Below are 25241 nucleotides of genomic sequence, written 5' to 3'. Positions count from 1 at the left end.
CTGTTGATGATTCAACCACCTGCTCTAATCACAGAGAGGGGATTCATTTACTGCATGCTTTGATGAGCGGGCCGTTTTGTTCGTAGGCATGTATTGACAGACGGGGCAGATTATAATTTGTCATCAGTTTGTAATTAAGGCATACCTCCAATGCGACCCCACACTGGCAGGCTGTGTGGTGCAGCGGCAGTGCTGCGGACAGGTTCTTCACGGTCAGACAGCTTTGTTTTACCACCCTCTTCCTCCACAGTGCCGCCTGAGATCAGAGCCGGCCCATACCAGTACATAGCCAACGAGGGTGTAGCCTTAACGCTGGCATGCGAGGCCAGCGGAGTTCCCAAACCAGTTGTTGTCTGGTCCAAGGTAGGTTAACCCACACACAGTCCAAATCCACTTCACCGACTGATTATATATTCATGCTTTCCTGTTCTTCTCTTGTTATTAAAGAACTAATGCAATATTTATTCTGTTTAACTCCAACATCCTTAATAATGCACAAATAAATAAATACGAAGGCCTCTGAAGTGCAAGTAGACTGTCGAGTGGCTGTTATAATTTACATAACTACTGTAATTTATTGTGATTACATTAACATAAACCCTATTTTTTACTCTTTCCTTTTTTTTTGATCTAGTGCTTCCTTTTGTCTGTCAGAATATTCTTAACTCCAACAACAATAGTTTGTGCTGCAATCAAGCCTTGATTATCCTTCTGAAAAGAGAGGCTGTAACCATGGCAACTACTACCCTGTTGCTACTGGGCTGTGGAAAATAACTAAGGATTTTATAGTACCTTAGAAATCTATTTAAAACCTCTCGTGTGTAGCTTCTTCACATCTTGAGAGGAAAACCCAAAACGTTTTGTCCATCTGGGCAAAAGCTGATTGCTTTTTTTTTTTTTTTTCATTTAGGATGCAAAACATGAAAATTAAAGTAGCCAGTACTGCCCAACTCCTCTGCCTGCTTCAACAGTGACGTGTTTGATTAATCAGTGAATAATTTCTCTACAAGCGTAGGTTGACCCACATGGTCACACATTTCAATTTACACAATGAATTCAGCAATTCAAGACAGAAAAAAAAAATACTGGGATTATTATTTCTAGAAAACTTGGGTCAGCTCATATTATATCTTCTTATCTACTAGGGGAAGGTCAACAATCTTCTTTTTCAACATACTTAACTGAATCTCCTTTTGTTTAGAGACTTCTGCTCTTACGTAAATATTTTTTTCTTGAGATAAAAGCAAATCAGCAAAAGGATTTTCTTTAATGTTAAAAGCAAGCACTTTCACAGCTGGCCACTTTCCTCTCTGTGCTTATTGCAAATAGAGAGCATTTCAACTGGTGGTCTGTAATTACATTTGACATCAAAGGCTGCCGTGCAAGCCTTGAACCGAGCACAGTGTCTCTGCGCTGGTGTGGCTCTAACTTTTACCGTGAATTGTGTTCCTGCTCTTGCACCTGCCATTCTCGCAGGGAAGGCGACCTCTACCCAGGGACGGCTCCTCTCTCCAGCCTGACTCTGATGGATACCTCCACATCCCCCACCCCGCGTCCGACGATGCAGGCATCTACATCTGCACCGCCACCAGTCCGGTGGGCTACGCTAGCCGGGAGATCCAGCTGAGTGTCAACAGTAAGAGTGACAGCAAAGTCCTAGACAGACATTCACTTGCAAGCATCCACATACCTTGAAATGTTTCACATGTTGTCACACACTCATTACATTTATATATATATATATATATATATATATATATATATATATAATTAATTTTTTTTTTTCATATAGCCTAATGAGGTCGACTTTGATTTCATCTGACCGAAGCATCTTCTTCCAAATGTATATAGTGTTGCCTACCTGACCTGCAGCAAAGTTGAAACAAGATTTCTTATCTTCTTGTGACTTTTCTGTAACTATGCTTCTTCCATTGCTCCTCTGCAGTTCGCCTCTTGGCATCTTTTTCTTTTGAATGCTCTCTTCGCCTGGCCAGGCAGTTTAGGAAGACGGTAATGTCTTGGTCGGATCACAGCTGTACTTTGTGTTCTGTGTCCTTTATGAGATGAGATACTGATTTATATCCGACCTCTGGTTTAAACTCCTCTTACACACATGTGAGCCCCTCACAGAGCATCTGAATTTATGCTTAGATCAAAATACACACACATGGACTTTCTTTTGGGGGCACCTGGTTGCTCTGGATTGTATTTGGATTCATCAGAGTAAAGGGGGCTGAATACAGATACACACACCACAGTAATTACGTGCTATTAAAGTTTATCACATATAATTTCAATAAAAATACACTGAAGTTTGTGATTGTAGCGTAACATAATGTGAAACAATAAGGTGCTGCAGTGTTTTAGGTGCATTCGGCCTTTTACAAGAGAAAAGACCTAGAATGACTTTGCCAAAACTTGTCCCTCCATTCATTTTTTTTTTTTTTAAGGTCTGCCAAAGATTATGGGCCTGAGCGGCCATGACAACATCGTTAAGATGGCGGCGGAGGTGGGGACTGAGGTGGTTCTCCCCTGTGAGGCCCAGGGAAGTCCTTCCCCATTAGTCACATGGAGCCGCAACGGGCACCCCATCCCCCCCGTCACAGCCGGGTAAGAACATGGTTTCTGTGGGAATCAATATGCAGTCATATTAGACCTAACTGGAGAGTGACCCATGGTTCCCACCTTTGTACTTCCAACAACCTTGCCAACATGTCAGATATTTAGTATTACAAGGGCATTTTGCTGATGGGAAGCATCCATTTGAAAGTACTGCTGATTTTTTTTTTTTTTTTTCTCTTGATGATGCCTTGAAAGTGGAGTAAGGCAGAGATAGTGACAGTCCACTGAAAGCTGTGTGTGTGCATAGGCCTGACCCACAGTCTGTGCTGAAGAGGAACATCTGGTGAAATCTGGCCTGGTACCCTATTTTTATGTGTTGTCACCCCTAGGTGCCGACAGGATGACAGATCGGAGCAACATATTGGATACATCATAGACAAAATCTCATAACCAGACAGCCTGCAGCGCATGTCGTCTAGTTATGAGATACGGGTTGGGGTAGGGTAGATAGGAGAACGACAGGGGCTACGGGGTGGAGACTCGTGGTGACTCAGTTACTATAAGACTTGTGCGAGCTGGATGTGAAGGAAACAGTGGGGGTGGAATGCCAGGAAGCTGGGTGGGGGGGATATGAACTGACAGAAAAAGAGATTCAAGCATACCGTCTGCCTGATGCTTGTGTTCCCAGAAGTGTTTGAGCTGTAAAACAACATGCTGACTCTTTACAAGTTCTGTCTGATGAGAATAACACATCTGTGAGAACAACCCCCACACCCCGCCGTTTGCATATGTGGGACCTGTGGAAACAGGCGGGCCGTGTAAAGATTTGTTCTTTGCAGAAACACTTTGCGACTCCGGGGGAAATGACCAGAGGGTGCTGATTGTAGCGTAAATGAGTGGGGGTGAATTTCCTCCCATATCTACTTATTTAGCCCTTCATCTGATCAAACTGAGCTGGTCTGTAGGTGTGAACAGCCGGTAGAGACATACCCAAAAAGACTCGCAGCTGTACCTGAAGCGAGAAGTTGTTCTGAAAAGCATTGACTTGCGAAGGAGCGGGATAAAAATGCATTCCAAACTTTTCAGGTTTTTTTTTTTTTTAAATGAAATATGTAAACTTTTCAGTTCACTTCACAATTATAAACATCTTTGTTTTGGTTTATTTCAGTCTCATAAAATCTCCATGAGATACTTTAGCTGTGGTTCTGGGCTGCACGGTGGAGCAGTTGGTAGCACCGTAACCAGACAGCAAGAAGGTCCTGGGTTCAAATCCCATCCTGGGGTTTTATGGCATTTGCATGTTCTCCTTGTTCACGCATGGGTTCTCTCTGGGTACTCCAACTTCCCGAGACTTCCCGAGTGTGTGTGCATGGCTATTTATCCTGTGTATCTCTGCGTTGCTCTGTGATGGACTGGCGACTCTTCCGGAGTGAACCCCGCCTCTCGCTCAGTGCCTGCTGGAGATAAGACCTCCCTCTGCAGGGATGACTGGGTTTTGATAATTGACGTGATTAGTTGCTGGAACTTGACAAAATGTAGAAGGAGTACGAGTACTTTTCTAATCCACTACTTGTTCATTTTCCACCCAGTGCTGACGAGACGGATTTGTCCCAGTTAGTTTCTAAACCAGACGCTGGTGATTTGACAGCAGAGTGGGGAGTGATGAATGAGTGAGAGCGATGGCTCAACTCCTCTGTGTTGGAGCGCTGTAGGGACTGAACGGGCAGCCAGTTGGTTCTGATTGTACATGTTCTGTTTTTTTTTTTTACAGTGGTTGGGGAGGAGGGCCGGGGTGGTGGTGGCGTTGGTGGAGGTATTGCAGCATATGGCTGCTAAAATAGAGAGCTCTTTGTGCTTACAGCCGAGTCTCCGCTTTCATGAACATGTTATTGTTAGAATTCGGCTGCTTGGCAGACAGAGTTATCTCAGATAAATTGCAGAGGTGTGTTTACTTTCAGCTATACAGCTGCACAGCTTCTGATGTAATTTATATTATCGCAAAAATCATTAAACACGACTGACCTACATTTAGCTTCTTTGACATGCGCTGGACTCCTGCTGCTGTTTGGGTAACAAAGCATCTTCTTGACGTAAAGTTTAGTGTAAGTGATTGCCACGATCTTATGGATGCTCTATGGATGTTTATCTGTGACAAACATCCATAGGACAAATGAGTGTTTCCACATAAACTGTGCGTTGCACATGGTTGCTCTCTGAGAAACAAAACTTTGATTACAGAGACATGAATGACTAATTTTATCCTTTAGCAAAACTTGTGATTTTCACATGTTCTGTATGTCCTCAAATAACCTGCTTCATTGTTCCCAGCAAGCGGAAATTAATTGATGTTAGGGTAGGGTGACCTTTCCCACAGTGATATCATCAAGGTCAAGCTTCCCTTACCATTTTATACGGTAATGGCTCTGCGCAATTGGAAATGTGAATTTAATTGTTCTCTGGGAGCACAACTCGGGTCTAGCTGAGGTCCAGACTTCACTTAGTCATGCCTGTCAGTCGTCACAGATCCATTTTTGTCGTGTGCACCAAAACAATGACATCAGAAAAGAGCCCAACTAGCTGCTTTACAGTGAGTTCTCTTTGCATTTGTAGCAAACACTTTTAATAAAGCATTAAAAAAGTGAAGAAAATATTACAAACTAAGCAACAGTTGCACTCTCCTGCAAAAGTATGGCCAACCCTGGACTTCCACACATTTCATCACATTACAAAAACAGCAAAGTATTTTATTATAATTTCATATTATAAACCAACTTAAAGTCGTTCATAATTGTGAGGTGGAAAGAGAAGGTCAAGATGGTCAAGATGGTAAAGCCATTGTTGGAAGAGAGACTTTCACCTCAGAATTATGCTCTACTTTGCGATGGTCTATCTTAGTAATATCCACTGAGCCTGCATATCTGCATTCATTGCAGTTTAAGTATTACATTATTATGAAAGTTTTTTTTTTCTAACAACGGAAACAGTTTTTTCTTCTTTTTTTAAGGAGTTGCTGCAGGTCTGCTGTGACTCATGAAGTGTTTTCTCCATTGCTTTGCCTTTGCTTCCTATTCCTCCCCAGGTTCACCGTTTTGCCTTCAGGCTCTCTGAGGATCACTGATGTGCGTCTGATTGATAGTAAACTGTACACCTGCACTGCAGAAAACCCAGCAGGGAACGTGTCCCTGAGCTACAATTTACACATCCAAGGTAAATCGGCGGAGATTCATTTGTAAGTTGAACTTAGTCTAACGCTCAGAGGCTATTATGCTATCTTCAGCATCTCTGACAAACATGCTGGAGACTTTACCACTGATGCTACCAATTTCCATTCTCAGCCAAGCCCAGAATCCAGCCAGTACCATCCATTCTGAAAGCCATGCTTGGCCAAACAGTGGCTCTCCCTTGTGTGGTCCAAGGAGAACCACGGCCTGAGATCAGCTGGTTCCACAACGGACGTCCTGTTGGCAACAAGAACTCTGCACCCCTGAGGATCCATCCAGTCGCCCTTGCAGACCAGGGCACGTACCAGTGTGTGGCCAAAAACGGTGCTGGACAGGAAACATTAGAGATTACGCTGGAAATCCTTGGTGAATATCTCTACTTTACAACCTCAGACCCTCAGACGTGTGAACATTTTACACTGCGTTCCAAAAGCAATACACCAATGAATGAAGCAATTCTAGTAATTTACCTCAATTTCTATAGACAACAGAAATGAAGGGTTGCACAAAAATGAAGTTATCACTTTTTTCCAATAAAAACAGTCATGCTTCAGGTACCTGATGGCATCAGCCTAGGTAGTCATAAAGTGAGATTAGCCAGCCTGTGAGCTGTACAGATGTCACAATTGCCTAATGTTAGAACCAACAGGTTATGGAGTTTCTGTTTGTCCAAGATATACAACAATCAAGGACCAAAGACAGCCTGACAGTCCGATGTTCAAAGCATAGGCTACCATTAATACCAAAGCAGTGATTTTTGTGTTTGGAGTGGTGCTATAATCAGGAGGATCAGTGGGACTCTGTCATTTTCAGTGATGAATTTCTGTTCTGCATCACAACAGAGATCTGTGTGAGCATAATCTTGTGCCAAGACGACAGGATTTGCGGAAAGACACACTTTACTTAAGTCTTGCTTCAGGACGTTCAGAGCCATAATGATGTGACTTGAGGTCTACATGCCAGCACAATGTTACAGCCTTTTAACAAGACAATACACGTCCACACATGACTCATAGGGCTTTAAATTTGGACTTCACCCCAACCTAATGCCGATCTGCTACACCTTATGGCCAGTTGTAAAGGTGGTGGATTAACTTGTGGGTCTCCAACAAAGTTTTATATATCACAGGTTGTGTGAAAGCCCAAGAGTGTGCCACGCCAACAGCATGCCCATACTACTAACACCATCATCTGTTTGACTTTGTGTGGTAATCATTCCATTACAGTCTCTCTGTGGGCTTAACTTTCACTTCCAGTGACTTTTGTACAATGTTTGTTGATGACCTTAGAGTACTTGTGTGCTCTCTCAAATGTCACAACACAAATTACCTGTATGCCCAAAGGCTTCCTGATTCCTTCTTATTTCCACACAAGAAATGTCTGATTAATTCTCCTCATGCACTTTTAACTTATCAATAGATTATTAGTTCAAAGTGAAAAACCTATCACTGCTCCCTCACTCCTCCCCAGAGGCCCCGTCCTTTGCAGAACCTGGAGATGCCATCTTGGAGAAAGTAGTGAACAGCAAAGTCGTCATCTCCTGTCGTGCCAAAGGTAAGAAAGGATTCATAGATGCGTCTGGTCCGCACATACTGAAAAGCTGCATTTTTGCTGGCATTGCATTGATGACATTGTATACGTCTCTTCTATTGCGGTTGGTTCCACAACATGGTGAGAAGAAAAATGAAAATGCCTATTTCAATGAATAAGAACATAATCCTCAAGTTTAGTCTAAGTTTGTCACTTCACATCTGCAGACCTCATTGTTTTAATGGGATTTTATGTGACAGTCTGATGTAAATCTAATAATGAAGTTGAAGCACATTAAAGGGTCTAGCATGGATTTGTGTTCTGTCCCCTTTTGTCAGTGAGGGCTCAGTTAAGCACAGTTCCTGAAAAACAAACGATGTGCGGCAACAATGAGTGTCAGACCAAACACATACTTAAGTATCCAGCACTGATACCGGGTTCACTACAAACAAAGATCCCAGACAGTGAATAGTCTATGCAGATACTATAAAAGAATTAAGTACATTATTTTTACCTAATTATTTGAGATTTTTTTTGAAAGGCTTGCAGTTACTTCTATTGGAAATTAAACAACGTAGTTGCTTGGCAATGTGCTTTCTAATGAGTAGCGAAATGTCCTAATGCAAGAGACTTTACAAAGATGTTCTACGTCTCTAAACAATAAGCATCACTAATTATATTGATGGCATGCAGAATGTAAATGCATGGCACTAATATAATTAACTTCCTGTATCTATATTTGCAGTCCTGGTGTTTTAGTTTGTAAAACCGTCCCTGTTGCGTTAATTATCTGTACAGAGACTAAAAACGTTTCCATTATTCTTTGTAACACACCTCAGGCTTGAGCATCAGTGAACGTTTTTCTCCAAGTCTTGCCACAGAATCTTGTTTAGACTTAGCTCTGGACTTGTTCTTTGCCTTTTCCAACAGGTTTTCTTCCAGTGTTACCCTAGATTTCACTCTGTACGTCATCACATCATGCCTGACCAGCTGTCCACCAATTTCTTTTCAATATCTGCTCAAAGCTGCCACCACCGTGTGTTCAGGGTGATGTGCAGTGTGAGTTTTAACCTCACATATCACCTTGCGTGCTGATCAAAAAGTTTTGTTATTGTCTTTTCAGTCCAGTGCGTTCTCTTCTTCCTGTTTGCTGTGACCCCTCAATAGCTTGTAGCAAACTCTAAACGGGGCTTAATTTCGCTTTTCCTGTTGCCATTGTTCTATGAAGGTCATAACTAATAGCTGTTCTGTTGACAGATTTCCCCACCTGGGTTGTGGATTTTAGTAGCTTCTCCAATTACCACAAGTCTCTTGGTTAATACTTTCCTGCCCTGCTCTGTCAGATGGACATGTTTTGGTACGTTTGCTGTTGGGCTATTCTCTTTCTATTGTTCACTTATAGAATGAACAGCATTCCATGAATGGTTCACAGCTTGGAATATTGTTTTTACTCCTTAATTATGTTTTGGAGTTTTCTAAAACTTTCTCTTGACAGGTTTTCATGAATCCTTGACGGCCTTCAAAGAACAGCTGATCTTGTTCTTATTCAGGTGTCTGCTACTTAAAAGACAGTTATGTTGTTTTAGAAATATCAGTGTAAAGGGGGATAAATACAAGAGGATGCCACTCGTTTTGTATTTGTATTTGTAGAAATGATACATTGAAGTTTCTGTTTTGCACCATGACAAAATGTGACAAAGTTCACAGGGTGGGAATATTTTTGCAACACTCTGAAAATATGAAATAGCTATGCCTCTTCAGAGTGATGTTCTGGGTTTCACAGCGAATTTGCATGATGGCAGCATCCCCCTTATGCCGTCCTCCCATTCTGAAACCTGTCCGCTCAACGAGCTAGCATTTCCAAGAGAACTTACAGTTTTATCAAAGCACGCAGGTGTAGGCACCTGTCCCTGGAGTCACTGAGCGATCCTCACCAGAGAGCTCCCGCAGACAGCCATTGTTTGTGTGGAGCTCTGCCATGGTAACCTGCTCAACGAGAGAAGGTGAGGACTGTGTCTATAATGTGGAGCAACAGCTGGAACATCGGTCTGCCGGCTGCCTCGGCAAGCCACATCTGCTTTCCTGTGGGTCGCGGCCTGCTGGGAGAGGAATCCTAATTACAGGCTGCTGCTGCTGGCAGATAAAGGACAGAGATGTCTGAGGTGCACCGTGAAGCAGGGGAAGAGGCAGATAAAGCCAAAATAGCCCTCTTTACATCTCTGCTATACAGGAAGGCAGATACCGCGATGTGCTACTTTATGGGGCCGTTCAAGCAGTTGATGTTCAAGAGAGGAAGTCAGCAGCAGGAAACGCGCATCCCTGCATTGTTCTCTTGAGATCAATCTGTCTAAGCAGGCCTAATAATGCTAATGCAAATCTTTGCCAGGAGGACATTATTAATACAAGAAGCGTATTGCAAATGAAGGGGGTAAATATTTAAGAAACACATGTAGGATATCCTCTTTCACTAACGACTCTGAGGGGGGAAAAAAAGGGCCTACTAATGAGATCTGTTAGCATCTAAAGCGGCACATCTGTATGCATTTCCTCCCAGCAATGACATAATGAATCTGCATTAAATCTCTTTAAGCTGTACACGTGTTAAAAGAAGCAACACATGACAACATTGCCTGTGGTGTCCTATGGTGAGCAGCTCACAGATTGAGGAAAAGTGTTTTTTTTTCCCCCCCCTATCTCACGGCTGGTGTTTGTATATAACACCTCTGGAAATAGACCAAGTGGTGTTTCCTCCAGGACTGCCGCTCTGTCGCTCTGTAGAAAATCCTTTTTTTTTCTCACATTCTAGCTTTCTGCAGTGGACCATTTTCACCTCTCCGTCACTCGGTAATCCACAAAACACATCTGTTTCAGGCTCCTCAGTCGAATCGTCAATCCCTTTGTTTTATTTTTTTATTTTTTCTTACGGCTCAAGGCTTTCATTTTGGTGTTAGGTAATAAATCTGGAGACCATAGGCTTAAAGATTACATCTCACATCCCTCTAGTATACTTTGTTTTCTGTTTTATGTGAGTCTGACCTTGGCTGTAGCATGCCTCGGGGGGCTGCAAGGACTCTAACCGTTTTGGCAGTGTCTTGCCTGCCGCCCTGCAGATAAATGGAGAGCTGGCATTTTCCATTCTGGGCCACGCGCCCGATAAGTTCTGTCGAGAATCGGAGGGATGGGAGTTACTTTTCTTTTTTTTTTTTCGCCGGCTTGGTCAATATAAAGCTCGTTTTGTGCTCACTCAGAATCCAAATCATTTCCCCTCTCTTCCACCTGCAGGTTCACCGCATCCCCGGGTACGCTGGTTTAAGAATGGCCTGGAGATCCATCCGGAACAATCAGAGTACTCTGTGGCGAGGGATGGCACTCTTGTAATTAGCGCAGCATCTGCCAGCCACAGTGGAGACTTCAAGTGTGTGGCAACCAACGAGGCAGGCTCAGTCGAGAGGAAAACCAGGCTAAAAGTAAACGGTGGGGATTTATTTATAGCTGCATACCTGCTTTCTCTCCCACTAACAACAGACACACTAATGACACAAATCCCTTTATTGTGTATTTTTAGTTCCTCCGGAGATCCAAGACGACGGCCAACCACTGAACCTCACTGTCACCTTGAGGCAGCCGCTCACTTTGGGCTGCGACGCGTTCGGCATTCCCTCCCCACTAATAACCTGGACTAAAGATGGTCATGCTGTGAGTGCGTCACTTGGATACTGTATCATTTCCATCTCTAGCTGTACAATGCCACCAAGTGGCTGATGTGTCCGTCAGTAAAGGGGCAGATGGTTTACAGAGCTGATCACTGTGTCCAGGTGGACAACCCCGGTGTGTATCTGCAGAACGGGAACCGACTGCTCAGAATCTACAGAGTTCAACAGGAACACGCAGGCCAATTTGCCTGCACAGCTCAAAACTCAGCTGGAGAGGCAAGGAGACAATACAACATAGTGGTACAAGGTGAGGTCAGGAACTCATTGTTGCTGTGATAATTGACTTTTTTTCAGCTTTATATCATGTTATAATGTTCCCAAGCCCAGCTTCTGCATTCCAGAGCCCCTCTCTCGCTCAGCTCCTCCAGACTAGTCAGCACCAATTAGCAAACACCTGGTGGAACTGAGCTTATCATATGAACTGTTTCTGAGTCCAGAGCTCCCAAAAACATTTATAAATGGCTTAGCAGAAAACACTTGTTGTGATGACGTACTCTTTTTAAAGAGACAGAGGGCTAATTTCAAGGAATTAAATTTCAAAGTCAAACTTCTTTTAAGTTATGTTTGATCTATGTAACATTTTCATAACAATTGAAGGCAGCGTAGTTGCTTTATTGTGCAATAAAATGCCATTATGTGACAAGAAAGCACATAATACTGCCACTTGAATTTATCTGATAACAGAGTTGGACACCAGACAAGTTCTTATCTTGTTCTAATTTATTGAGATGTTTCTGTATATAATTTTATTCCAGCTCCTCCAGTGATCTCGGGAACATCCCGCCTGCAGGAGCTCACTGTGGTGCAGGGTCAGGAGGTCGAGTTCCAGTGTCGAGTCAGTGGGCGACCAGCACCCAGAGTGGAATGGAGCCATGATGGAGAGTACGTGATCGCCAACAGTCGAATGGTGGCATTCAGCCTCATGTGAAGGATTTGATTTGATTATTGATTCCTCCGTCTGCATCCAGGGTTCTGTCCCCTGACGGAGACCCTCACGTGGAGTTTCTGGAAGACGGCCAGGTCCTAAAGGTGAAGTCAGTCAGACTGAGGGACCAGGGCCTTTACCAGTGTCTGGCCAGGAACAGCGCAGGAACCCAGATGCGCCAGTTCAGACTCACAGTTCAAGGTGATTTTTCCTTTTTGTTGTCCTAAGACACACGGCAAACAGATTTAAAAGCGTTTTAAACACTCAGGATTACACTGCAGACATAAAGGTTAAAACTCTCCCCATCATGAATCTTGAATCAACATTCCTTGCTTAAAATTTGCTCTCTGTTTGTTTTTCTCTAGCTCCACCCGTCATCAAGGGTACAAATGAGACTTCAGAGGTGTCAGTGGTGCTGGGTTTCCCCACAGTCCTCTCCTGTAATACTGTGGGCTCGCCTACACCCAGCATCACATGGCTGAAGGATAATCAGCCCATCGTGTCCACCCCTCAGCTGACGTACACCCTCGGCGGGCAGGCTCTGCGCCTGGGCTCCGCACAGGGAGACAGCAGCGGCCTTTACACATGCAGGGCCACGAATCCAGCAGGCACAGCCACCAAGCATTACTCTCTCAGTGTTTTGGGTAAGGAGTGAAAGGCAAAACAACTGGAGCAGCTGCTTTTGGATGATTAACTATTTTCTCCCATCTCATCAGTCCCACCGCAGATAGAAGGAGACTCTTCAACCTCGACATTTTCTGGTCAGGAAGAGAAAGTGCGGATAAACGGAAGTTTAACTCTGTCCTGCTTGGCCAAAGGTTTCCCCGAACCCAAAGTTCATTGGTTTAAAGATGGACAGGTTGGTGTGGTGCCATTGATGTGCATTCAAAGCTATAAGCTCTGTGATTTTCATCCAATATGGTCTGACCTCTATCGGCCTCTGCTGGTGATCAGTGAGAAATGCAAGAGCCTCAACAGTTTAAAGATCCCTTTACACAAACCACCCCCTCTCCAGATTTTGTGTGATGAGGAAGCATGTTAATTATAGCAAAAGCATAAAGAATCCAGTAATTAAACGTCACAACGTTGACAGTAAAATACTGTTGCTGTTTTATTTTATTTTTTTCTCTCCGAATCGGCAACTTTAGATTCCTTTTGTAAATGTGCTACTCAACATTATACAGTTTGTAGAGATCCTTTAGCAGAAATTTAATTCTCCTGAGTCTGATGGACACGTTTTACTCACCTGAACAAGGTGGTTGCGGAACATGTTTTTCCAAGAATCATCTTTATAGACATTTTATAACATTGACATGACGGAACTTTGAGTTTTTCAGTTGTGTGTTTCATGTCATAAAAGAAAAAAGAAAGAAAATAAACAAAAAAGTGCAGATACCGGCATGCTTGTGCTAAGTTAGAAAAACTTTGCCTATTTGTCTCAATAAAGAGGATGCGAGCCAGCTGATTTACCTCCGAATGCAATTTATTAAAACAATGGAGACTAATGAAGCAAGGTCACTCGAAGGTTCTGTTCAGTAAGGAAAAGTGAGAACATGATGATGATTATACAATACAATGACGTCTCAACAGGAACACACCGGTTGATTAGTCCATTAAATGTCGTCACTGGTTCTTGTCCTGAATAGATGCCCTTTTGACCCATTACGTTAGCAATTGTGGTTGCTTTGAGATTGCTCGGAACAGTGTACTTTTCATACTCTTCTGTTCATTAAGTGTAAGTGTGTTCAGTGTCTGATCAGCTGAATACTCTTGCTGCCAGGTTTGACCCAGCTGGCTGCAAATATGAAAGGCTCTGGGTCACGGCGGATTTCTTTCACACTCCTCTCCCCTTGAACTCGCAGGCAGCATAGGTGTCTATCTCAACAATTGCTTGAAGACTGCGGTTTAATAATGTATTTCATTTCCAATTAAAAGTAGAAATGTTGAATATTCCTAAGAGTTTAATCAAATCTCAAAATCCAGCATGGCTGTCTGAATATGAAACGTAGTAACAGGTTCAGTAAAAAGTTTATTATTTGTACTAGTTTTTTGTGCGTCTTCCTATTTGTACCTCTTTAAATCAGACATACACACAGACCTTCTTTAGTGGACATGGTCCTACAGTGTTTGAAATCACAAAATGCATTGTGAGCTTGTATTGCTTTTGCAGTCAGCCTGGCTGATAAGCAAATAAATTGGCAAATCCCACTAGCTTGTGAAATTGGAACCAGAATACAATTTAAGTTTTACAATCATTGATGTCATTTTCTAATTAAGTTTAGACATTAAAGGGTGTAGTTAAACCTAAAATTTATTCATACTAACTCTGGATCTAAATGTAAAATTATTCAATAAAGCAAAAAACCCTGTTGCTGATAGGAAGTAAGTCGAGAATTTCCTAACAAAATAAAACAATCTAAGAGCAATTTCAAATAAATAAGCAATTATTTATCTGCTTCTGTTTACATTTAACCTAAGAAAATAACATTGAATTACTTATGTATAATATTTAAATAATAAAAAAAATAGTATTTAATTATTTAAATAAGTTATTGATAACTTATTTCTGAGTTATCAATAAAAAATATATATGTTTCTAAGGATTACAGCTATCAAAGCCATATCATCCACTACAAAAGTCAATTCCATTATATACAATTTTAGGTAATTATAGTTGCTTTTAATCTCATCATTCTTCTTCATACACAGGATTATGCATTAAGATTTTCAAATTTGATGTATATTTGTGTCTAGTTGCTGACTGGGAGCCAGCAGACTGGCATTCAGGAGAGCGGTCACCTCCTCCACATAGAGAATGCCGTGCTTTCCCATGAAGGACTGTACACTTGTGTGGTGTCCAACTCTGCTGGAGAGGATAAGAGAGACTTTCACATCACTGTTCAAGGTGTGCACACAGCTGCTTTAGCTTTGGGTGAAACCTCTTGTCAAGGCAACGTCTCTCTGTTGAGATTGAAACATTTTTTTTGATTAAGCATTAGTAGAAAGTGATCGGGATCGGTTCCTGTCTTCCTGCCAGTTCCGCCAATCTTCCAGCGGGTGACCAACACGGAAGCAGCCTGGGGTTTGGGACATGAAGGGGACAACGAGGACAGGGTGCATAAGCGGGACATTGTCTTGGGTCACTCAGTCAGCCTGTCCTGTGAGAGCAATGCCATCCCTCCGCCAAAACTCAGCTGGTACAAGGATGGGAGAAAACTCACCTCTGCTGATGGAGTGATGCTGCAGCCAGGTAGGTGGAAGCTTCTTTTAACTGTGACCTTTAACCTTTTCTGCATGACCGAGACATCATATCTGAATTATTATTTTTTTCCTGCCAGGAGGACAGGTGCTGCAGATCCCTCGAGTGCAACAGGACGACGGTGGAAAGTACACATGCCAAGCTGTAAATGAGGCAGGAGAGGATCACATGCATTTTGAACTGGAGGTCCTCAGTAAGCAAACAAACACACTTTTTTTTTTTTTTTTTTTTTTTTGCAATAAAATTTGAACATGAGGATTTATTTTTCTATTTATCCGTAGTTCCTCCTGTTATTATGGGAGCATCAGAGGAGTTCATGGAGGAAATGGGAGCAGTGGTGAACAGCACCGTGGTTCTACACTGCGACGCAACGGGACACCCCACTCCGGTGGTCTCCTGGCTGAGAGACGGGCAGCCGGTGAGCGCAGACTCACAGCACCACATCAGCAAGGACGGAACGCAGCTTCAGGTTAGACGGGTATCACTTTTACCACTGCGTAGACCGATCCGGCGGGGATTTTGTACGGAGTCATAACACTGTGTTGTTGTTCTTTTTTTTTAACCCTTCAGCTTCTCAGTGTACAAGTTTCTGACATGGCTGACTATCTGTGTGTGGCTGAGAATAAGGTCGGAACAGTTGAGAAGCATTTCAATCTGGCAGTCCAAGGTAGGACGTTAAAAAGTATTCATACCCAATACACATCTTTACATTTCCTCATGTTACAACCACATCTTCAGTGTAATTTACGGGATTTTCTTAGAAAAATAGACCATCACAAATTATTGCATAACCTTGAAACAGAAGGTTACATGGAAAAATCTGAATGGTGTGGCAAGCATTTGTATTTATGCTCCTTACTCTGATACCCCCAAATATGTAAATCCCTTGGAGCCAATCCCTTTCAGAAATCCTCCAATTAGAAAATAGAGTTCACTTTTGTCTATGTAATCTTGGTATGAATCCAGCAGAGGTTGATATGAAAAGCCGAGAAATACCCCAAAAAAGTTGGACCTGCAATTTGTATGAAAGATGACCCTGCAAAGCATCGACTCCAAGAATGGCTCAATACACAAACATGCAGTGTTTTCCAGATTTTTATTTGGAGGAAATCACTAAAACATCTTAATTTCAATACGCATTCTTCATGTGAAATCCTTAGAAAATACTTGAATGTTTGTGGTTATATTGCGACAACATGCAAACGAGGCTCTCGGGTATAAACACTTCAACTTATTTCTGAATGCACATAACAAATGTCATTCTCAGTGCCTCCTAGAATAACTGGTCCCAAAGAAGAGGAGGTGAGTGTGATCAAGGGGCTCATGGTGTCACTGCTGTGTGACGTCCAGGCGTACCCTCCCCCAGAGATCACCTGGACCAGAGACGGGCAGGTTCTCCATTTCAGCACCACGGTTCACATTCTGCCAGGTCAGTCAGGGGTCAACCGCTGAAATCGTTTCCACAACCAGCCGCACTTCTGATCCTTTCATCCAATTTTCACGCCGAGATTACTTTTTTTTATATATAAACCTGGACATGCATTAAAGGTGGCCAGATGTTACAGTTGCCTCGGGCGAGACTGGAAGATGGAGGTCAGTATGTGTGCACCGCTAGCAACTCGGCAGGGCAGGACCAGAAGAGCTTTCTCCTCAGCGTTTATGGTGAGCAAACACACAATGATCCATCTGCACATTTCGGATTCATACACAGATGATCAAATCTCAACACTTTGTCCATGCAATAAAACGTGTTTATCTTTAACCAGCTGTGACTGACGACATGTCAGCTGTGAATCATGCAGAGCCTAAGTAGATCAAACTTTCCATTGCCTCCAAATAAACAGTCGCGCCCTCGCTGAAACCTCGGCTCGACGCTGAGACGGACAGCGTGGCCCCCCAGCTGGGCTCTTCGGTCGTCCTGCGGTGTGACGCTCACGGTGTTCCCGAGCCAGAGGTCACATGGTACAAGAATGGGCGGCAACTGGCCGACGGGAACGGGCTGAAGATAGACGGCCACCAGCTGGAGATCATAGGCGTTCAGGTTGGGAGAAATGCATTACGTCATAGGTGTGTCAGTGCTGGAGGCAAAACAAAATCCTTATAAGGGCATTAAGTGGCTGTCAGCATTACTTGTTCGCCGGATTGTTGATGTTTGTTATCTGATGAGTGCAGATATGAGCCAGCGAACAATTGGATCATCTGTTTGCCTGCAGTCACCCCTAAAAAATACAAAACGTCATGACAAATATACACATTGATACAGCTATAACAGACTTCAGTCTTCAAAAATACAGATAAATAAAACATGTATATGGATGGATGGATAGATGGAATTAGAAATGGATGGATAAACGGATCATAAGAAAACAGATGATTTGGATGGATGTCTGTCTGTCTGTCTGTCTGTCTGTCTGTCTGTCTGTTGGTTAAAAGCACATGTATTTCTGCCACAGACTACAGATGGTGGAATGTACACATGCAAAGTGTCCAATGTTGCTGGACAGGTGGATAGGACATTTCATCTGACAGTCCATGGTAAGAATGTCCCTGAGCTGCACATTATTAAACATCTACCTGTTAAAGTTTGTGGGTGGTGTATGGTTAAATGCTACACGTGTTTATTCCCTTAGTTCCACCGGTGCTCGATGGGCCTCAGCGGGAGTCTGTCAATTATACCCTGGGCTCCCATGTGGCCCTGCTGTGTGAGGCCACAGGAGTGCCTGTCCCCAGCATCACTTGGCTGAAAGATGGAACTCCTATAGGTGAGAGCAAGGCAGTGACGGGAGAAATGGGAAAAGTACAAGCTTCTCATACGTGACGGCTAAATTAAGTGGGTGCCTTTGCGATCCAGAGAGCAGTCTGCAGTGGCAGTGGTCCGTTCGAGGTAACAGGCTGGAGCTGGGCCCTCTCACTCTGTCTCACGCTGGGACCTACACATGTCTGGTGAAGAACAGCGAAGGACAAACAAAGAAAGACTACACACTCACAGTGCTCGGTAAGCGAGTTTCTCCTTACATCCTTTTACTCTGTTTTTGACTTTGCGCGAAAGCGAGGATTTACGAGCAGCGTTTACATGTAATCTGCGCGGCTCCCAGTCTCGCCCACCATCCTGAACTCCGACCAAGCATCCGACGTGAGTGCGCCCGTGGGAGAGGAGCTGACCCTGGACTGCAGAGCAAATGGGATCCCCACGCCCCGCCTCAGCTGGCTGAAAGACGGAGAGCCTCTGGAGGGATCAGACATGCATCACATCGCGTAAGACTCTCACTGCTCTAACTGTGTGTGATTAAGAGATTAGCACTTAAAATGTCAGGAGTGATTAAAACTGCTCCGTGAAGGTTTCCGAGTATTACAGTATGAATGATAATACACCATAACAGGCATGACCAAGGGAAGCACAGACAAATGGTTTTAATTCCACCATGACGCGTACTGTGAGCAGCTGTGTCACAGCTGTTCTCCTCGTGACATGATCATCGCTACTGCATCAGCCAGAGCGAGCAAATCTGTGTTCTTGTGAAAGCCATGGGAAGATGCTGTTAATGATGATGAGAAAATAACGCAGAGAGTCGGAGGTGGAGTAGTTTGTGCAGGGAGATGCATGTGAAAACGCGTGTGTGTGTGTGTGTGTGTGTGTGTGTGCGCGTGTATGTGTGTGTGTGTAAAACCCTGCAGTTTGACCTCTGGTGGCAGCACATTAACCTTACGGAGGCTGAGCCCTGAGGATTCTGGGACGTACACGTGTTTGGCTGTCAGCACTGCCGGCCAGGAAAGCAAAATCTACACGCTCGTTGTTTTAGGTTGGTTTTCATTAGTTATTTGTCTTTGTTAAAGTTTAAAAGTGCTGATGTGGACATTTTTTTAAACTGTTAATTTCAAGTTGAGAAGTTTAAAAAGGCCCGTAATTCATGTGCATTTATTCACTGGTTTAAAAAAAAAATCCTGTGAAGATATTCATAAATAAATCTCTGACATAATTTTTCATTATTGAGGGATTTAGCAAATGGGAATAATTTTGTAAATCTAGCTGTCCTAAAATGAGAGAAGTTCAGTCTGATTCAACTACAGACAACGAGAAAAAAAAATAGTGTGTGTCTTTTTATTTGCCGTGTTTAAACATCTGGTTTCAACTGCGTTTGTCCACATTTAGTTGCGATACTAATTCAAACTTGCTTTGGTTTATCATAGTCCCACCATCTATTTCTGGTGAGACGACAGTCCCCAGAGAGGTGCAGGTGACTCAGGACAGCGTTGTGACTCTGGAGTGTCACGCAGCCGGAAACCCTCCGCCTCAGATCAGCTGGCTGAAGAACGGCCGTCCGCTGCTCCTCTCTCCCCGCACGCGCCTCCTCTCTGCTGACTCCTTACTGAGGTCTGTTTAGATCGTAGCTGATATCTTGTAAATAATTAGATTATTAGCGGTGAGGTCACTCCTAATGTTCCCCCGTCTTTGAAATGAAGGATTGCTCCTGTGCAACAGTCGGACTCCGGGGTTTACACATGTGTGGCGCGGAGTCAAGCCGGCCTCGCTGAGCTGAGCTACGATGTGCAAGTCCAAGGTAAAAATCCAAACGTTTCATCTGCTGCTTTCCTCTAGAGACGATACAAAGCAAATGCGGATCTGAAGAGTTTTTTTCAGTACGTGTTCCTGGTGTGCAGTGCCCCCTGGTGTTGATCGCGTGGAACCAGTGGAGCCAGTAACAGTAGTCCAGGGATCCTTGGTGACCTTGACCTGCGAGGCACGCGGTTTCCCCCTTCCCACGCTGACCTGGATGAAGGACGGACAGCCGCTATCTTTACACAGAAACCTGCTGCTGGACGGGCAGGAGACGCGGCTCCAGCTGCCTGATGTGATACGTTCAGATGAAGGCCTGTACAGTTGTGTGGCCAGTAACCAGGCGGGGAGCAGCACCAAAAGCTTTAACCTCACTGTACTCGGTAGAACGATCGCTGCACTAATCTTCTCGTGTCGTAAAGTCCAATAAACAATGAGGCAAGCCATTCTCCTTTTCTCATCTAGAGCCTCCAAAGATTTCCCGCTCCAGCTCTCCAGAAGAGCTGACCATACCAGTAAACAGTCCACTTGAGCTGGAGTGCTCCGCTTCGGGTGTCCCACCTCCCACCATCAGCTGGCTGAAGGACGGCCGCCCCCTGGAGGGAGCCGGCATCGTTCAGCAGGACGGACACGCTGTCCGGATCAGCAAAGTTCAGGTGTGCCGCGGTAGCTTGACAAGTTATTGGTACCTGTTGAATGTTTTTACATTTTGTCATTTTGTTACAACCACAAATTTTATTGTGATTTTAAAAGATATGGATAAAGTAGCGTATGATAGTGAAAATGGAAGGTAAAAGATACGTTTTTCAAATGCTTTACAACCAAGGTCTACAATATCCTGACAGCCCCTAACGCATTTAAAACTGTGAATCTTTTAGAGTGCATTTACAGACAGTTTCTCTTTTGCTTATCTCCTTTGCAAAAATAGTGAATCATATTCAGATTGAACAGTTTGTTCCTTTGAATAGTCAGTTTATCAAGTTGTTGTGTTAAACAAATGTAAATAAAGTAAGTTCGACAAACTTAACTGGATTACATATAACAAATAAACTCTTTTTTTTAAGTAGGAGCTCCATTTTTTTATTTCAGTGCAGTAGCTTTAGCTGTATATTTTGGGTTGTTGTATTTTGCTGGGAAGTTGAACCTCTGCCCGGTCTCAAACATTTCTACTGTCCCATGAACTGCTAACAGCTTCCCTGTCCAGGAACACATCCCAACACCACAGTGCTGCTGCCATCACCATGGGAATGGTGCGTCGTGTTTGTTCTGGCAGGCCAGAACGTTTCATTTTGGTCGCATCTGACCACATGTTTATGATGTGCACTTTACGGCTCGTTGAAAACTTCAAGCTGGACTTCTTACGACTCTCTTCCAACAATCGTTTTCGTATTCCCACTCTCACATAGAGCAGATTTCTGAACTTCATAAACTAGTAGTTGTGTCCAGTCAGCAGATTCTTTCTCCTGAACTGTTCACATCTTTTTCCCTGACCTGTTTGCTGTGGTCTTTCTGACGCTGTTTGCTCAATTTCCTCTAACAAACCTCTGTGGAGCCCACAGAATATGACTTCTTAGATTACATTTGGTTACACTGGATTATATTTGTGGGCAGCAGAGTAAAGGCAGCTGAATATAAACAAATGCCACACTTTTCAGATTTTTATTTGTGAACATTTTTAGAACCTTTGTGTCTTTGTCATTACAAATTTTAAATATGTTTTCCAACGAACTCAACAGAATTTTGCTGCGTTGCTGTGACAAAAGAAATGAGTGAATCTTTGTAAATTTCATTTAGTGTAGATTTGTGATAGCAAACATGTAATTGTTCTATAAAAAATATTTTTTTTTCCCATTGTCACACCTAAAATATTTTTAAAATAAAAAGAGCCGGAGTGCTCCTCCAAATACAGACAACAGTATTGACAAATGGAGGTCATAATTTAGATAGCATCAGTGTAGGTGAAAACCAGACTGCTCTGCCAGAAGCACTCAGGTTGATGAATGTGCTCTGCTTTAAAGGTCGAGGATGCAGGTCTCTACGCCTGCTTGGCCAGCAGCCTAGCCGGAGAGGATGGAAAAAGCCACTGGGTCCGAGTGCAAGGTGACACAAGCTGCTCTCTCAAAGTTATTGACATTAGAGAAATACATTGTATCCCCCGCTTCCTTTCCTAACTACGCTCAGGAAGTGATGAATAAAACTCAGAAGAAAACAACCTGCTAAAACAGACTTACTCCTGCTACGCTATGCACAAAACATGGGAGATCTGACCTTTTTTTTTTTTTTTTTGATTGATGACTCAGCCTTGTTTTGTAAAACTCTAAGCATACTTCATTTATTCCACCTCCTGTTGCGTGCTGTAACAAATTGAGGCTTCGGTGAACGGAAATGTAACAGTGCTGTTGGGGCCTGCAAAGTTAAGATTAATTCTGTAAGTAAAACCTCCAAAGGCATAATCATCAACCTTCTTCTGTGACTGAATTGCACGCATGGTGATGTTTTTATCATTCATCATTTTTATTTTTGTATTGAATGGACATTCAGGCACATGCTGTTGCAGTCTGAACACTTGAGTTGTAAATGTGTCCTGACCTGTTTGTTCTTTTCTTCCACCCTCGGATCAAAACCCTCTAGGGCTTAAAAACGAGTTCATCAATCACTGAGGGGATTTATGCTCTGAGTGATTTATTCCAGTGGAACCCATTTGTATTTCAGTCCCGCCTACGCTCCTCGGGTCTACTGATGTAAAGTCGGTGACCGTGCCATTTAACGGACACCTGACCTTAGAGTGCCTGGCGGACAGCGACCCCCCTCCAGACATAGAGTGGTACAAGGATGAGGCCAAGCTGCAGGTGCGGAGTTGAAAAATTAAATAGATAACACTGAACTCCTCTGACTTGCGTTTCACCTTTTCCTTGTCTCTTCCTGTTCCGTCAGCTTGGGGGGCGCGTCCAGCGGCTGGCAGGAGGTCAGTACCTGGAGATTCAGGAGGTCAAGCCTGAGGACGGTGGCCAGTACAGTTGTGTTGTCACAAACATGGCTGGAAGCACCAGCCTCTTCTTCACTGTGGAGATTATGTGTAAGTATAATATATATATTTATCACCTTTGACCTACCTTTTAAGTATACATTATGTTTGAATTATTCTATTGGTGTACGTAATTGCATCATAATACATCAGGGATATATTGGGTGTATTTGTCTTTTCACTCAAGTCATTATATTATTTAGTCAGCATTTAAGTAAGATGTAGTTTAGTGTAAATGTAGAGTGCCAAAACATTTGAGTTGTTCCAATATTTCACGTTAAAACCACAAAGATTTTCTGCTTATGTTTCTATCAGTTTTGCACTTCTGGAGGTTAAAACTTTTGCCGATTTATTTGTGCCAGATAACATAAGTTCAGTTGGATTCTAGGTCTTGCTACATTAAAGCCTACTTTTTCCACATCAGTGTGCTTTGAAATACTTCAGTATAGATCTGGCTGTATGTGTAGGGGTGTTACTCTTCTCCTCTCCATTCTTGGAGCTTGGCCAGCTTAAATCATTTCATCTCCATAATATGATAATGCCACAATTATGTTTTTCTTTTCTTTCTTTAGTCGCTTTCTTCTCGTCACTTTTCCGTGAAGGCCAGATTGTCTTTCAGCCTTGATAATTCTTCTGTTATCATGGTCCCCTTGGCTGCTTCTCTGATTAAGCCCAGTCTGTGGGCGGCCATGCTTTAGTCTGGTTGTCTTAATGAGTTACTTCTTGACAGATTCTGCTTCAGACTTCTATACAGCTTTATCCCTGCCCTGTCTGCTGTGCTCCTTTGGTCTTGTGCTTCACTGCTATGCATCATAAGGCTCCACAAACAAGATCCATCTAAAATCCTTAAGTTTGTTGTAAAGAGACAAAATGTGTGAATATTTTTGTAGAGCATTATATGCAATCCGAAACCTAATATGAATTTTTGTTTTGATTATTCATAAAAATGTGACTATTATCCTGGTAATGCTCTTGACTTTTTGTGTGTTTTCTGTCTCGCTGGACTAATGTTTATTAAATCGGGGCGGCTCTTAGGGAAATTGTGATAAACTACGTTTCAAGCTTTCAAACTTGTTTAAAATGAATAGCTCTCTATTTGTTATTCTACAACTACTTTGTTTTGTGAAGTGATTTATGAGAGTCTTTTCAACCTGCCAAAATCTGAATTTTTATTTCTCCCGCATTACGAAACTCCGTACACAAACCCTCAGCCTCTAATGGATTTTAGAAAATAATGCTTTGTGCAGTAATGGTAATTTAAATATATTCAGCTGCACTTGCTCGTCTATTTGCAGTGCCACCAGTGATAAAGGAAAGCAGCTCGTTGGTAACGGTTCATCTTGGCCAGGATGTGGTTTTACCCTGTGAAGTTGAAGGTGACTCCTTACCTGCGGTCATCTGGAGGAAAGATGGCTTCCCTGTGCCTAGGGATAATAATAAGTATGTCCTAAGATTACTGGGCAAGGCGTCTGTCTCTTCACACTCGCTGTCAAATAGATAATCTAAATGAGTACAGCATGGTGACTGTTCACTTGTGTGTTTGTTTCAGGTTCTCACTGTTATCTGAAGGCTCCTTGCGCGTACGTGGGGCTCAGCTGAATGATGCTGGTCGCTACTACTGCACAGTGTCCAACCCGGCTGGCTCGGATCACCGCGCAACGGATCTGCGTGTGTTTGGTGAATGATACCTCGTGTAGTTTCTTTATAAATCTGTCTGTGTTCCTTCTGTAATTTATAGTCTGTAAATAAAAAAAAAAGAAAAAAAGGAAGAGCCTCTCTTATCTAAGCTTTTCTGTTTCTCCTTAGTGGGTCCTTCTATCAGTCCAGGTCCATTCAACGTGACAGTGACCACTGGAACCAGAGCTGTGCTTAGTTGTGAGACCACGGGTATACCACCACCTAAAATATCCTGGAAGAGGAATGGTTCACCACTTGACATTCACCAGCAGCCTGGTGCATACAGGTGAGCACAAATGTACTCACCAACGTTTTAATAGCTTTGCAGTTATTGATTAGCTTTTATTGACTACAGAATTTTAGTTTTTATTAGTTTTATCCAATTGTTTGCAAGTTTAGTTTAGGTTCTAGTTTTTTTTTAAATGCTTATTAAGAGTTTAGGTTTTGTGAGTTTCAGTCAAACTGTTGACTGCAATACGAGTTGCTTGCTAGGAGACGAACAGAAAACACATTTTTAGAAAACGTTTTTGTGCAACAAAACTCCAAAAACTGTCATTTCAAGTAAATGTGGTAAATTACTGAAAATGAATGATCATACATACTGGGCAAGTACAAAAGATATATGACACAGTAATAGTAAGTATAATAACAGCACCTGCAAGGCAGGGCTTGTGCAAGCTTTTCAAGTACATTTTATGGCTTTTGGCATTTTTCCCCTTTAATATAAAACGTGTTTTATCTCGTTCCTCTCCAAGGCACTTGTTTTTTTTTCTT

At 42.9% G+C, this 25241-nt stretch overlaps 1 protein-coding gene across 1 annotated transcript in view; it reads left to right on the top strand.

Moving 5' to 3' along the window:
* The window catches only part of hmcn2 (hemicentin 2), a 60853-nt gene that overhangs the window by 21717 nt on the left and 13895 nt on the right, over positions 1–25241 (top strand). The window contains exons 19-54 of the mRNA XM_088009032.1: positions 251–363; positions 1477–1636; positions 2451–2610; positions 5642–5769; positions 5898–6149; positions 7254–7337; positions 10596–10787; positions 10879–11009; positions 11129–11273; positions 11782–11908; positions 11995–12152; positions 12317–12595; positions 12668–12810; positions 14706–14856; positions 14989–15201; positions 15290–15403; positions 15492–15679; positions 15781–15877; positions 16478–16639; positions 16759–16872; positions 17055–17251; positions 17664–17745; positions 17841–17972; positions 18062–18205; positions 18306–18465; positions 18886–19010; positions 19399–19582; positions 19672–19769; positions 19870–20148; positions 20231–20421; positions 21784–21865; positions 22478–22614; positions 22700–22841; positions 24086–24230; positions 24340–24467; positions 24597–24753. Coding sequence (XP_087865158.1) covers positions 251–363; positions 1477–1636; positions 2451–2610; positions 5642–5769; positions 5898–6149; positions 7254–7337; positions 10596–10787; positions 10879–11009; positions 11129–11273; positions 11782–11908; positions 11995–12152; positions 12317–12595; positions 12668–12810; positions 14706–14856; positions 14989–15201; positions 15290–15403; positions 15492–15679; positions 15781–15877; positions 16478–16639; positions 16759–16872; positions 17055–17251; positions 17664–17745; positions 17841–17972; positions 18062–18205; positions 18306–18465; positions 18886–19010; positions 19399–19582; positions 19672–19769; positions 19870–20148; positions 20231–20421; positions 21784–21865; positions 22478–22614; positions 22700–22841; positions 24086–24230; positions 24340–24467; positions 24597–24753 — 5494 coding nt within the window. The remainder of the gene's footprint in view (positions 1–250; positions 364–1476; positions 1637–2450; positions 2611–5641; positions 5770–5897; positions 6150–7253; positions 7338–10595; positions 10788–10878; positions 11010–11128; positions 11274–11781; positions 11909–11994; positions 12153–12316; positions 12596–12667; positions 12811–14705; positions 14857–14988; positions 15202–15289; positions 15404–15491; positions 15680–15780; positions 15878–16477; positions 16640–16758; positions 16873–17054; positions 17252–17663; positions 17746–17840; positions 17973–18061; positions 18206–18305; positions 18466–18885; positions 19011–19398; positions 19583–19671; positions 19770–19869; positions 20149–20230; positions 20422–21783; positions 21866–22477; positions 22615–22699; positions 22842–24085; positions 24231–24339; positions 24468–24596; positions 24754–25241) is intronic.

The sequence above is a fragment of the Poecilia mexicana genome, unplaced genomic scaffold (genome assembly GCF_051168715.1).
Source record: "Poecilia mexicana isolate PSO_F unplaced genomic scaffold, ASM5116871v1 scaffold_9, whole genome shotgun sequence".
Classification (NCBI taxonomy): domain Eukaryota; kingdom Metazoa; phylum Chordata; class Actinopteri; order Cyprinodontiformes; family Poeciliidae; genus Poecilia; species Poecilia mexicana.
This window is presented reverse-complemented; position numbering and strand designations above follow the sequence as displayed.